Source organism: Scylla paramamosain, chromosome 8 (genome assembly GCF_035594125.1).
Source record: "Scylla paramamosain isolate STU-SP2022 chromosome 8, ASM3559412v1, whole genome shotgun sequence".
NCBI classification, from domain to species: Eukaryota; Metazoa; Arthropoda; class Malacostraca; order Decapoda; family Portunidae; genus Scylla; species Scylla paramamosain.
The window spans coordinates 4,068,885-4,083,421 of NC_087158.1; the positions used below are offsets into that span (position 1 = coordinate 4,068,885).

The 14,537-nt window shown below is 40.6% G+C and overlaps 1 protein-coding gene across 2 annotated transcripts in view; it reads left to right on the forward strand.

Annotated features, from left to right (window-relative positions):
• Positions 1 to 1,188: 1,188 nt before the first annotated feature.
• Positions 1,189 to 14,537, forward strand: part of LOC135102719 (nicotinamide phosphoribosyltransferase-like) — a 30,432-nt gene continuing 17,083 nt past the window's right edge. Inside the window, exons 1-4 of one of the 2 annotated variants that reach the window (XM_064008215.1) lie at positions 1,189 to 1,327; positions 6,120 to 6,190; positions 7,276 to 7,438; positions 12,056 to 12,184. In XM_064008215.1, coding sequence (XP_063864285.1) covers positions 1,277 to 1,327; positions 6,120 to 6,190; positions 7,276 to 7,438; positions 12,056 to 12,184 — 414 coding nt within the window. In that variant the 5' untranslated portion in view covers positions 1,189 to 1,276. The remainder of the gene's footprint in view (positions 1,328 to 6,119; positions 6,191 to 7,275; positions 7,439 to 12,055; positions 12,185 to 14,537) is intronic. The other variant, XM_064008214.1, reaches the window with a different exon arrangement.

Genomic DNA, 14,537 nt, shown 5'->3' on the forward strand with positions numbered 1-14,537 from the left:
CCGGTTAATCATCTGTGGCCATGGAGAATAGCCGTGGTGAGACTAGCATTAAAAAGGTACAACAGGGGGTTTATTGAGGCTACAACAGGGTTACAACAGGGGGTTTATTGAGGCTGCCGACCTTGAAATAGCGATAGTGTTTGGTTTAGGACTCTTGTACTGATTATTCTCAAGTACTGCAACATCTTATCTTTATTTTTGGAGTGTTATTGGAAGTTGGTTTCATTTTTTTTTGTTACAGTAATAAGAATCTTGCACCATGAACGAGCATAAAACATGAGAATCTGACCAAACATCTGTATGGCCTTTGAAAATAGTACTTGAGTGCCGAAAACATTTCAGAATACAGGCCTTGAGAGAGAGAGAGAGAGAGAGAGAGAGAGAGAGAGAGAGAGAGAGAGAGAGAGAGAGAGAGAGAGAGAGAGAGAGAGAATCGATGAAAAAAAAGACATGGCTTAATGCCATTTTTTTTTTTTTATCGATATATGTCCTTGAATCTACGTATAGGTAAGGACACTGATATTTGACGAGAATGGTGCGTCACATCACGCCCTTGGTGCCTCACGAGTCAACAGTAATACAAGAACGCAGTTACGCTAATGTTAAATAAACTGTATGGCATAGCTACGGATGGGTGAGTGAATAGCAAGAATCTTAAGTTGAACGTGCTAGACATCGAAGGTCATGTAGTAAGGGTAGCACCAAGAGGAAAGTAAAAAGGAGTGGGAGTGACAGGTGGATGATCAAGAGTGTTCACAGATGACGATGGGGAGACCACTGAATAAATTAAATAACACTCATTAGTGAAGCTCGGGTATTCTAAGCCGAATCAAGTTATACTGGATCCCTGATATAATGTAAAATTTATAGTAGTTTAGTAATAGTAGTGGTAGTAACAGTAGTTTACATAGTATGTATGTTGGTACAACTTACTTTCTATATTTCTACACATTTTGTTATCGAAGTAGTTGTCTGTGAATCAGTGAAATAATGAAAGGAACTCTCATTAACTTACGTTTATTCTGAAGTAACGAGTATTTAGGTTGTTAGGAAATAACTTTATCTAGGAATAGTACTGATCTAGGCATTAAGCTTTTCTGCATAATGCATGATGTGTACGAGAGAGAGAGAGAGAGAGAGAGAGAGAGAGAGAGAGAGAGAGAGAGATACAAGAGAGAGGCAAAGCCGGAGAGGAGAGTGAGGGGCCAACAAAACTGCTGCAGGAGAGGCGACCTTGGAAGTGCGGTGCGCGGGAATCAGTGTTGCCACCACCACCATGGTATCGGGACCCGTGGACAACATTATCCTGCTGGCGGACTGCTACAAGGTAAGAGAGTGTTCGCGTGTGTGTATTAAGTGACGAGGGTAGGGTATGGAAAAGTGTTCTGAAGGGGAATGAAAAGGCTAAGCTGGAAAGGAAATGAAAAGGCTAAACTGACAAGGGAATGAAAAGGCTATGGTGGAAAGGGAAATGAAAAGGCAATGCTGGAAATGTAATGAAAAGGCTATGCTAGAAAGGCAATGAAAAGCCTATGCTGGAAACGGAACGAAAAGACTAAGCTAGATATATAGTCTTGCCGAGTTGGTAGTAAGGTAGAAACTAAAGGGGAAGGATCCAACTGCCTTTAGAGACGTAGGGAGATGTCCCCATTCCTCTAGTTTTTATTTATTTTCAATCGCTTAACACTTTCACAGCTACATACTTTGCCTATAGCTTTACAACTTATCAGACACGCGTTTTTGTACTAGTTAGAGTATGTTAAATATTCCTGTGGCCTAGAAAGAACACAATGTTTTAATTATCTCTTCCCCATCTGTCCATGAAACCTACATACTGTTCGGAATGTTACCAAAATACAACTACGGGATTAAACTTTAAAAAAAAAAGTTAAATAATATCACAATATAGGCCTTATTTTATTACCTGAATAACACTAAGACCGTTAACTAACACTTAACACTCCTACTGAAAGTGATAGCTGGCTGCTGCTGCTACTACTACTACTACATTCAGCACTGCTAATCCTCGCCATCAGCACCCCATCCCCATCCTCTCGCATGCCAGCCACGTCGTCTTGCTGTTAAATATGTTGTCTTTGGGCTAACCTACTTCAAAATATGATTAGTTGTGGAATAAAGGATGTAAATTAAGAAGGAATGCAAAATATAGTAAGGGGGAGCGAAAAGTAAATAAATGGAGAGATAAATATAAAATATAGTGAATGAGTGCGCGTGTGGAGAGGAGGGAGAGGCTGATGTAAGTCATAAGAGACTCGAGAATATTATAACTGAACGCTAAATATGCAAGCTAGAGAGGATACAAATTTTACTTGCGGGGGAGGCGAGGAGGCAGACAGGTTATAGAGTTGGCCACCAAAATATGAATGGGAGGAACACAAATATGGAAACTGAAGAGGATAGAAAAAATAAATAAATAAATAAATAGAAAATAAGTAAGTAAATAAATAGATAATAATAATTAGTTTAACGTGTGCGTATGAGACGAGACTATGAAATACGGGATGACGGTTGCTAAACTGAATATTTAACGTGCAGTGTTGGGTTGTATTAGAAAAGCACTTGCATGGAATGTCAAGATGAAAATAACGTGGATAAGTACGATAATTTTTGGCATGGGAGTGAAACACAAGAAAGAATATATTGTCGGGTGGGTGCGAAGGTATGTATTGTGGACCGGGTGGAAGGACATACACTGCGGAGCGGCTGAATGGGTGAAGATAAGTATTGAAATGGTTTGGTCACGTGATAAGACTAAGTGCATATGACTTGCGCATTACATCTAATATGGGAGTGCGATGGGAGATCTGAACGTCTTATCTCTCCTGCATTTGTTATGTTCCCTAACGTCATTTATTATATATTTGCATCAACCCTACGCTCTTTGCCACGTATTTGGCATACCTGAAAACCCTTTATCCTCCCTCAGACTAGTTTCAAAGGCCACACTTACGAATTGGTGTCGAGTTCTGATGGATATTTTTCTTCAGATAGAGCAATTAGCTATCATTAGAATCACGAAAAGCTGAAAACTTAACAACTTCCACTAAAGTCTGTTGTTTGGGAGTCGAGACAAGCCATCGAAACTTAGAATATGAGCCTCATCCGGGAGTGTTGTTGTCTCCCTGAATTAAACTACTTTTAAATTATTCATATTGGACGATGATAAACAAGTTAATATGTTGAATATGTTATTCTATGTTGAAAATCCTGAAACATTTACCAAGAGTTTTAAAAATTAGTACATGGTAATCATAATAATCTCAAAGCTGCACGACTCAAATGAGAACGAGACCCATTCAATTGTTAGCTGTACGTTGGTGAAAATTTTCTCAAATACTATTACAAAGTCAAGTATTAGTACAGGCTAATGAACGACACCTATTCACCATCGTTACGCAGAGGATATTACTGTTTGTTGAAGCATCATTTCCTGTTACTGTTCACTTCATTACATCTATTACGAGTTACTGTTCTCTTCATTACATCTATTACGAGTAATCTCTCTCAACCTCACTATTGTGTTGAGCTAAAGTGATTAACCAAGCATAATAACTATTTTCGGTTATTCGACGCTTGCTTAATAACCCTTTGGTGGCTGAAAGGGGCTGGGGATACAGTGCGGAAACGAGGTAAATGGAAACACGTGATGACCGTCTATCTAATACAAATGCTGGTGACCACGAGAAACCAAGAAATTGGCGTTAATGATTAAGATTGGTGATATAACACACACACACACACACACGGTAAATCATGTGTAAAAAAAAGTTTGTAAAATACTTAGGGACAATAAGGTAACACTTAAGAAGACACGAGTAACAAAAAAAAAAAAAATAAATAAATAAAAATAAATAAACAAATAAATAAAATAAAAAATAAAAAATAACGCGCCAGAGTAGAAATTGCCAAACAAGAACAAATATATCCAACAGTGGAATGTGGAAACCCGAGGAAGTGGTGTGGGTGCGAACAGTGTATATTAAGTTAAAAAGATAAGCTGCTTAGTATTAAAAGACGAACATAAATTAAGAATTATAACGACCGAATTGATGAGCGAAAGCATAAATTGTCCATAACAATAAATATAACAAATAACTGTATCGAATTGTTTGTCAGCTCTGCTCCTGACCACCCACTTGCTTCCTTGTTTGATTGTTTGTCTCTCCTGGATCAGATGAGGAGCTTGGTGTGTTGGTAGCGTGGAGGACCGTTAGTGAGGCGGTGATTCTGGTAGCTTGGAGGTCATGGGTATAAGTTGATAGAGTTGATGTGTGCGAGTAAAAGACACGTATGACGAGAGTTCTTGATTTAATAATAGGTAGAATGTGCACACTTGGTACGACAGGAGATTGTAACTTGACGATTGATTGTTCTTTCTCTTGGAAGTGATATGAAGTGATGAGTGAGCAGCGTCTCTCAAGACTGACTGTGACTGAGCGGAACTGAGTGAGAGATCAAGACTGACTTCTTGTGATTGGGTGACTGACTGACTGGGACTGAGACAGAGCTCGGTACCATGCGGGCTGTATTTGTCTGAGCTAAATGGAGCACGTTTTGGTTTTTGGGGAGAAGAAATGACAAATGAGATACCTTGAAATGAGGTGAAGGACCAATAGAGGATCTCTTTACTTTATAACGAACTCAGAACGAAAACAGTTTTTGTCTCCAAGGACCGGAAGTGAGGTGTGAAATTCCCTTGAGAGGTAGAGAAAGGTTAAAATAGAATAGGCTGGCTGGACATGAGCACACGTGGCATCAATATATGAACTCATGCATGTGGGATGGATTTATGAATGGTGAATATATATATATATATATATATATATATATATATATATATATATATATATATATATATATATATATATATATATATATATATATATATATATATATATATATATATAATAACTAAAAATACCTGAAAACCTTCATGCCAACAAGATGCTGGTGCTCCTCTTGCTCCTGCATTGCCTCGCGGCGGGTAAGTTGCAGTAATGGCGGTGGTGGTGGTGGTGGTGGTGGTACTGATGTCACGCCCTCACACATGCGGCGAGGCTACACCATGATGTGGCGCTGGTGTGGGGAAAATGTGTGGTTTTATTATACACGAATAAAATACAGCAGTTTGTTTACCGTACTAAACTATTAATTCTGACATACGAGTACATCATTAGCATTGCTATTACCCACTGAAGCGTTTTGCCCGATAGAAAATTTCTGATACTGGGAGGGTTCGTCGGTACATCTTGGGTTCGTATTCTTAAAGCTTTGTTCTCTCTTCGCTGTTTCCAAGGCCATAAGGATGATTAGGCAAGTTTTCAAGGCCACTTTTTCCTCTGCTGGTACAGAATGCTCGTCAAACTACTTCTTGTACGTAAAAGCATAAAAACGAAAAGAAAAAAAAAATGAAAACTTCGTAGCAGTTACTTAAGCAATATTAGATTCGATAAAATGAAAATAAAGATGTGTATAATAAAGGAGTATACAGTTTTACCTACCAGAAGAAGAATAAAATGTTTAGTCTGAAATCAATGTGACTGCAAAAATACGAAGAGGAAGTGGTGACGTAGATGAAGAAGACACGTCCTTGTACGCATCTTGTCACCACGTCCTCCCTTCCTTCTTTCACATGTACAACTACAACACGCCTCTAAAGGGAAGACTCATCTCGACTCCCCAAACCGCCCTAGTGAAGCCGTTTCGAGATCAGTTGAGTCGTGTATCTTTCGTGAAGTCCCTTTATTCCGTTATCCTTGGACGAGTAATGCAACGAGTGTCTGATTGTTAAGCTGGAATTGAAAGCTCTTGTTACGATCCCAGCTTTAGTTGATACAGATGTGAAGAAGAAATGGATATGTATGTGTGATGTTCGTTTGCTAGAATGGTTAATATAATGGTTGTTGTGAAGGGATCTCTCTCTCTCTCTCTCTCTCTCTCTCTCTCTCTCTCTCTCTCTCGTTGAAACATAATTGTCTTTTTAAATAGTAATGATTTACGTGTGTGTGTGTGTGTGTGTGTGTGTGTGTGTTCTCTTGGAGTTGTAGAGAGAGAGAGAGAGAGAGGGAGAGTACTGATTATGTTTTCTCTCTTTTCAGTCCTCGCATTACAAAGTCTATCCGCCAGGCACCACCAAGCTCTATGCCTACTTCGAGTCCCGCGGGGGAAAGTGAGTTACAGAGAGAGAGAGAGAGAGAGAGAGAGAGAGAGAGAGAGAGAGAGAGAGAGAGAGAGAGAGAGAGAGGAAGACCCATAATTCACCTTCCTCAACATCCTTTCAATTGTGCATCCTCCCTTCCTCTTACTACATGCTCTCTCTCTCTCTCTCTCTCTCTCTCTCTCTCTCTCTCTCTCTCTCTCTCTCTCTCTCTCTCTCTCTCTCTCTCTCTCTGGCCTATCTTACCCTTACTTCTGAATCCTTCATTTCTTCCCCTACAAGAGAAAAGAAAATGAAAGAAAAAAATCCCTTTATTTCCTCCACATTCATTGAAACTTACATCTTTCCCCTAGTTTTCATACATTTTTTTTATTTACCTTATTTAGTATTCCGTATGTTTCATCCTCCTCCTTATTCTTCTCATACAGGCTCTACCTATCTTTTCTACAATGGTCTCTGTAGAATTGCTCCTTCGTCTCCTACAGACACTTTATCTCTATCTCCATTATTTATTCACTGTTCTCCACTTTTCCTATCAGTAAAACCAGCATGTTTTCCTTCCTTCCTCCTCCAGGAGGAGGACCTCTTCGTCGGATCATTCTCCTTCCTTTTCTTCTTTTTTTGTATCGGTAGCATAAATATCCTTCCTTCTTTCACGTCTTCCACTCCTACATACTCACTCTCTCCTTCGTCGGGCATTCCTTACCTTCCTTTCTCAACTTCCTCCTCTCACTACTCTCTTAAGTACACTTTTTCCTTCGTCAGGTATTTTTCCTTCCTTCCTTCACTTCTTTCCCTCCTACATACTCTCTCCTTCGCTGTTCATTCTACACCCTCCCTTCCTATCTTCCTAAACACATTATCTTCCCTTCGTTAGGCATTTTTCCCCCTTTCCTTCCTTCCCTGTTTCTCCACACCTCTTTTACAACCCCTCCTACAGGTACTCTTCCCTTCATCAGGTATTCTACATCCTCCCTACCTTTCTTCCCTCATTACTCTAAGATCTTAAACACACTATCTTCCCTTCGCTAGGCATTTTTCCCTCCTTCCTTCCCCATTTTTCCCCCGCCTCATACAGGTCTTTGTCCCTTCGTCAGGTACCCGTACACCGTGTTCTTCGGGCTGCAGTACATCCTGAAGCAATGGCTGTGCGGGCCGGTACTGACGAAGGAGATGGTGGCGGAGGCTAAGCAGGTGATAGGGCAGGTGTTCAAACGAGACGACGTGTTTAACGAGGCTGGATGGAACTACGTGGTGGAGGTATGGACTAAATGGACGAGAGCAAGGAAGGGAGGACATGCATTTTTACTAGGGTTTTCTAGGGGATTTCCAACTGAAGGCGTTTAAATCCTTACTAGGCTATTATTTTGTTTTGACTATACTGCTCTTCTCTGGCTAAGGAAAACCAGGTTGGATGGAAGTACGTGGCGAAGGTAAGGACAAGATCAACGGGAGAAGAGAAGAAAATGGTACTTTTACTAAGGAGTTTTCAACAGAAGACCCTTATATCATTTCAAGGCTGTTTGTTTTGGCTACACTGCTCTTCTCTGATCAATCCTCAAACTGCTTTCATGATCGCTTACATAAACCAGCCTCTCCGATCTGATATAAAATCAAGATTTTTCATGGCGTATATTTTAAGGAAAGCTAAACTTCTAAACCTCATCTTCTTTTCCTCACTGAAACTCAGGTGTCTGAAGCAACTGACAGTAGCCCCTTTTCTGTTCCCTCCTACTTTCTCTATCCTCATTTTCGATCCAAAGCTGGATGCTGCGTTTATGTGCGCAATGACTTAATCTGCTCTCGTGCCCACGCTCTTGAATCTTCCGAGTTTTCCACCATCTGGCTACGACTACAGAGTCACTCTCATACTAAATTTATCTGTGCTGTATACCTCCTCTGACTATAAGAAATTCTTTGACTACTTAACTTCCAAAGTGGAGCACATTCTGACCCTCTTCCCTTTTGCAGAGATCTCCATTCTTGGAGACTTCAGTGCTCACCACCAGCTTTGGCTTTCCTCTCCCTTCACTGACCATCCTGGTGAACTAGCCTACAACTTTGCTATCCTCCATGACCTAGAGCAATTGGTGCAACACCCTACTCGTATTCCTGACCGTCTTGGAAATACGCCCAACATTCTTGACCTTTTCCTGACCTCTAATCCTTCTGCTTATGCTGTCACCCTTTCTTCTCTGTTGGGCTCCTCCGATCACAATCTCATATCTTTATCTTGTCCTATCGCTCCAATCCCTCCTCAGGATCCCCCTAAGCGAAGGTGCCTCTGGCATTTTGCCTCTGCTAGTTGGGGGGACCTGAGGAGGTATTTTGCTGATTTTCCTTGGAATGACTACTGCTTCCGTGTCAGAGACCCGTCTTTGTGTGCTGAGCGCATAACAGAGGTGATAGTGTCTGGCATGGAGGCATACATTTCTCACTCTTTTTCTCGTCCTAAACCTTCTAAACCTTGGTTTAACACAGCTTGTTCTCGTGCTATACATGATAGAGAGTTGGCCCACAAAAGGTACTTAAGCCTTCCATCACCAGAATCTCATGCACTTTATATTTCTGCCCGGAACCATGCCAAGTCTGTTCTCCAACTAGCCAAAAATTCCTTCATTAACAGGAAATGTCAAAACCTTTCAAGATCTAACTCCCCTCGTGATTTCTGGCATCTAGCCAAAAATATCTCCAATAACTTTGCTTCTTCTTCTTTCCCTCCTCTATTTCAACCAGATGGCACCACTGCTATCACATCTATTTCTAAAGCTGAACTCTTAGCTCAAACCTTTGTTAAAAACTCTACCTTGGACGATTCTGGGCTTGTTCCTCCCTCTCCTCCACCCTCTGACTACTTCATGCCACGTATTAAAATTGTTCGCAATGATGTTTTCCATGCCCTCGCTGGCCTAAACCCTCGGAAGGCTTATGGACCTGATGGGGTCCCTCCTATTGTTCTCCGAAACTGTGCCTCCGTGCTTGCACCTTGCCTAGTCAAACCCTTTCAGCTCTGTCTGTCAACATCTACCTTTCCTTCTTGCTGGAAGTTTGCCTACATTCAACCTGTTCCTAAAAAGGGTGACCGTTCTAATCCCTCAAACTACCGTCCTATTGCTTTAATTTCCTGTCTATCTAAAGTTTTTGAATCTATCCTCAACAGGAAGATTCTTAAACATCTATCACTTCACAACCTTTTATCTGATCGCCAGTATGGGTTCCGTCAAGGCCGCTCTACTGGTGATCTGGCTTTCCTTACTGTGTCTTGGTCATCCTCTTTTAGAGATTTTGGTGAAACTTTTGCTGTTGCCTTGGACATATCAAAAGCTTTTGATAGAGTCTAGCACAAAGCTTTGATTTCCAAACTACCCTCCTACGGTTTCTATCCTTCTCTCTGTAACTTCATCTCAAGTTTCCTTTCTGACCGTTCTATTGCTGCTGTGGTAGACGGTCACTGTTCTTCTCCTAAATCTATTAACAGTGGTGTTCCTCAGGGTTCTGTCACCCACTCTCTTCTTATTATTCGTTAATGATCTTCTAAACCAAACTTCTTGTCCTATCCACTCCTACACTGATGATACCACCCTGCAGTTTTCCACGTCTTTTCATAGACGTCCAACCCTTCAGGAAGTAAACATATCACGCAGGGAAGCCACAGAACGCCTGACTTCTGATCTTTCTAAAATTTCTGATTGGGGCAGAGCAAACTTGTTATTGTTCAATGCCTCAAAAACTCAATTCCTCCATCTATCAACTCGACACAACCTTCCAGACAACTATCCCCTCTTCTTCAGTGACACTCAACTGTCCCCCTCTTCTACACTGAACATCCTCGGTCTGTCCTTTACTTATAATCTGAACTGGAAACTTCACATCTCATCTCTAGTTAAAACAGCTTCTATGAAGTTAGGTGTTCTGAGACGTCTCCGCCAGTTTTTGTCACCCCCACAGCTACTAACTCTGTACAAGGGCCTTATCCGTCCATGTATGGAGTATGCTTCACATGTCTGGGGGGGGTTCCACTCATACTGCTCTCATCAACTCCTCTCCTCTAACTGACTGTGTTCAGCCTCTCTCTGACCGCTGCAATGTTGCATATCTAGCTGTCTTCTACCGCTATTTTCATGCTAACTGCTCTTCTGATCTTGCTAACTGCATGCCTCCCCTCCTCCCGCGGCCTCGTTGCACAAGACTTTCTTCTTTCTCTCACCCCTATTCTGTCCACCTCTCTAACGCAAGAGTTAACCAGTATTCTCAATCATTCATCCCTTTCTCTGGTAAACTCTGGAACTCCCTGCCTGCTTCTGTACTTCCACTTTCCTATGACTTGAATTCCTTCAAGAGGGAGGTTTCAAGACACTTATTCATCAATTTTTGACCACTGCTTTGACCCTTTTATGGGACTGGCATTTCAGTGGGCATTTTTTTTTATTAGATTTTTGTTGCCCTTGGCCAGTGTCCTTCCTACATAAAAAAAAAAAAGGTGAACTATGCAATAAGAGTAATGAAGTATGAAAGAAGAATGAAGGAGATGTGGTGGAAGGAGGAAGGTAATGTGCATGGAGATTAAGGAATGAGAAAAGGAAAAGGAAGGAAGGACGTGAAGAAGAAAGAGAAGGAAGGAAGGTAGGAAGAGAGGAAGATAGTAGAGAAGGGAGGGTTGAGGCATGGAGGAGAGAACAGAAGGTAAGGAAAGGAATGATCGGACAGATGAACCAGTCACAAAATTGAACCAGTAGATAAATGAACCAGCACCAAGTGAACCACTCAAATGAAGCAGTGACAGTTGAACCAGTGACAAGTGAACCAGTGACAAGTGAACCAGTGAAAAATTAACCAGTTACAAATAAACCAGTGGCAAATGAACTAATGACAAATGGACCAGCTGACAACTGAACCACCGAATCAGGGCAGTAAAGAAGAATATTTGATTTGATTTAATTCAATTTAATCTATTGTAAAGAAGAGTGAATAAAAGGAGGGAAGAAGTTGGGCATTGTAGGGAAGAAATTATATTTATACAGACTGACTCTTTATAGGAACTGTGGAAGAAGGAAATAGAAAGAGACAATAAAGATGAGAGATGAAGAGAGAGATGAACGTGAGAAGTGAGAGAACTAGGAAAAAGGGCAAACAGAGAAAGGGAAAGGAAGTGATAACAATGATAGAAGAGTAGGGAAGACAAGATGCTGACTAGGAAGAAGGAAGGTTAATAAGGAAAGGAAGGAAAGAAGTGGAGAGAGGGAAGAAAGAAAGGAGGCAGATTAGAAAGAAGGAAGAATAAGGAAAGGAAGGAGAGAAGATGAAGAGGAGGAAAGAAGGACAAGTGGCAGACTAGAAAGAAAGAAAAATAAGCAAAGGAAGGAAAGAGGAGGAAGAAAATGAAAGGACTGAAAAGACGAAAGACATGTAAAGAAGCAGAGAAAAATGAGGTAAAGAAAATGAGTACTGATGATAATAATAAATAATAAAAGGAGAAAAGTGATGGAGAATATTAAAAAGGACATACACGGTGATATATATATATATATATATATATATATATATATATATATATATATATATATATATATATATATATATATATATATATATATATATATATATATATATATTTTTTTTTTTCAGATTGAATGTGAATTTGTCAAAAGAAGAACGTACAAATTAACTTGGTGCTATTGAGTGGATGTGATGAGTGATCACTATAGGCAGATAATCCTGAAAAAAATCAAATAAATAAAACATAAAAATAAAGAAAAAAAAAAATAAAGATATATTTCCCTAATGTGTCCAGATTTTCGGGTCCCTGTAGAATAAAATAAAAAAAAATTACACAGAAGATTAAAAGAGAAACATAATTCTCTTTTTCTCTGTCCGCAGCACCACGGGGGTCGCCTGCCGCTGCGCATCAAGGCCGTGCCCGAGGGAAGCGTGCTGCCCACCAGAAACGTGCTTTTCACCGTCGAGAACACTGACCCCGCCGTGCCCTGGCTCACCAACTTCTTTGAGGTAAGACACAGAGGACCGTATTCTGAAACACTTCCAACCCACACCTCCACTTCTTTTCAAAGGCTCTAAGTAGTCTAGCTGGTGACTTTTTTTTTTTTTTTTTTTTTTTTGTCACTGTTCTTGTAATAAACTATTCAACATCACTAACAGGAGAAACAGCCTTGAGAACCCGGCTATTCATCTGTGGCCTTTGAAAACACAGTAGGGTACGCGACAACGAACATGATTCGTTCCAATGTAGCGTTTGTTATGACAAATGTGCGTTATAGCGACTGAAGATATGGAAAAAATAAATAAATAAAATAAATAAATAAAATAAATAAATAAAAAAAGTAAATAAAAAAATGTTCCAGTGAACCATAAAATAACGAAGAAATTCTACAATTTTCGAAAAAAAAAACACACTTGCATTGCTACATTTGAAATAACACAATAAAATATAATATTACCATCCCGAGTTCCGCGCTGCTTTGACAAGTATCGGTCACATTAACTTCCTGTCTGCATCGCGTATACGTAGTGTAAACCTTAAGTCAGAACCACATCTCTCTCTCTCTCTCTCTCTCTCTCTCTCTCTCTCTCTCTCTCTCTCTGAAAGTAAGAACAATCCTAAGGATTGCTAAATAGAATGAGACTGACTGAAAATGAAAATGGAATTATGTATATGAGAGTGACAAAGAGTGAGAAAGGATTTTTTTTTCTTTTTTAATGTAGGAAGGACACTGGCCAAGGGCAACAAAAATCTAATAAAAAAAATGCCCACTGTAATGCCAGTCTCATAAAAGGGTCAAAGCAGTGGTCAAAAATTGATGAATAAGTGTCTTGAAACCTCCCTCTTGAAGGAATTCAAGTCATAGGAAGGTGGAAATACAGAAGCAGGCAGGGAGTTCCAGAGTTTACCAGAGAAAGGGATGAATGATTGAGAATACTGGTTAACTCTTGGGTTAGAGAGGTGAACAGAATAGGGGTGAGAGAAAGGAGAATGTCTTGTGCAGCGAGGCCGCGGGAGGAGAGGAGGCATGCAGTTAGCAAGATCAGAAGAGCAGTTAGCATGAAAATAGCGGTAGAAGACAGCTAGATATGCAACATTGCCGCGGTGAGAGAGAGGCTGAAGACAGTCAGTTAGAGTAGAGGAGTTGATGAGACGAAAAGCTTTTGCTTCCACCCTGTCTAGAAGAGCAGTATGAGTGGAACCCCCCCAGACATGTGAAGCATACTCCATACATGGAGGGATAAGGCCCTTGTACAGAGTTAGCAGCTGGGGGGGGTGAGAAAAACTGGCGGAGACGTCTCAGAACGCCTAACTTCATAGAAGCTGTTTTAGCTAGAGATGAGATGTGAAGTTTCCAGTTCAGATTATAAGTAAAGGACAGACCGAGGATGTTCAGTGTAGAAGAGGGCGACAGTTGAGTGTCATTGAAGAAGAGGGGATAGTTGTCTGGAAAGTTTTGTCGAGTTGATAGATTAAGGAATTGAGTTTTTGAGGCATTGAACAATACCAAGTTTGCTCTGCCCCAATCAGAAATTTTAGAAAGATCAGAAGTCAAGCGTTCTGTGGCTTCCCTGCGTGATATGTTTACCTCCTGAAGGGTTGGACGTCTATGAAAAGACGTCGAAAAGTGCAGGGTGGTATCATCAGTGTAGGAGTGGATAAGACAAGAAGTTTGGTTTAGAAGATCATTAATGAATAATAAGAAGAGAGTGGGTGACAGGACAGAACCCTGAGGAACACCACTGTTAATAGATTTAGGAGAAGAACAGTGACCGTCTACCACAGCAGCAATAGAACGGTCAGAAAGGAAACTTGAGATGAAGTTACAGAGAGAAGGATAGAAACCGTAGGAGGGTAGTTTGGAAATCAAAGCTTTGTGCTAGACTCTATCAAAAGCTTTTGATATGTCCAAGGCAACAGCAAAAGTTTCACCAAAATCTCTAAAAGAGGATGACAAAGACACAGTAAGGAAAGCCAGATCACCAGTAGAGCGGCCTTGACGGAACCCATACTGGCGATCAGATAAAAGGTTGTGAAGTGATAGATGTTTAAGAATCTTCCTGTTGAGGATAGATTCAAAAACTTTAGATAGACAGGAAATTAAAGCAATAAGACGGTAGTTTGAGGGATTAGAACGGTCACCCTTTTTAGGAACAGGTTAAATGTAGGCAAACTTCCAGCAAGAAGGAAAGGTAGATGTTGACAGACAGAGCTGAAAGAGTTTGACTAGGCAAGGTGCAAGCACGGAGGCACAGTTTCGGAGAACAATAGGAGGGACCCCATCAGGTCCATAAGCCTTCCGAGGGTTTAGGCCAGCGAGGGCATGGAAAACATCATTGCGAACAATTTTAATACGTGGCA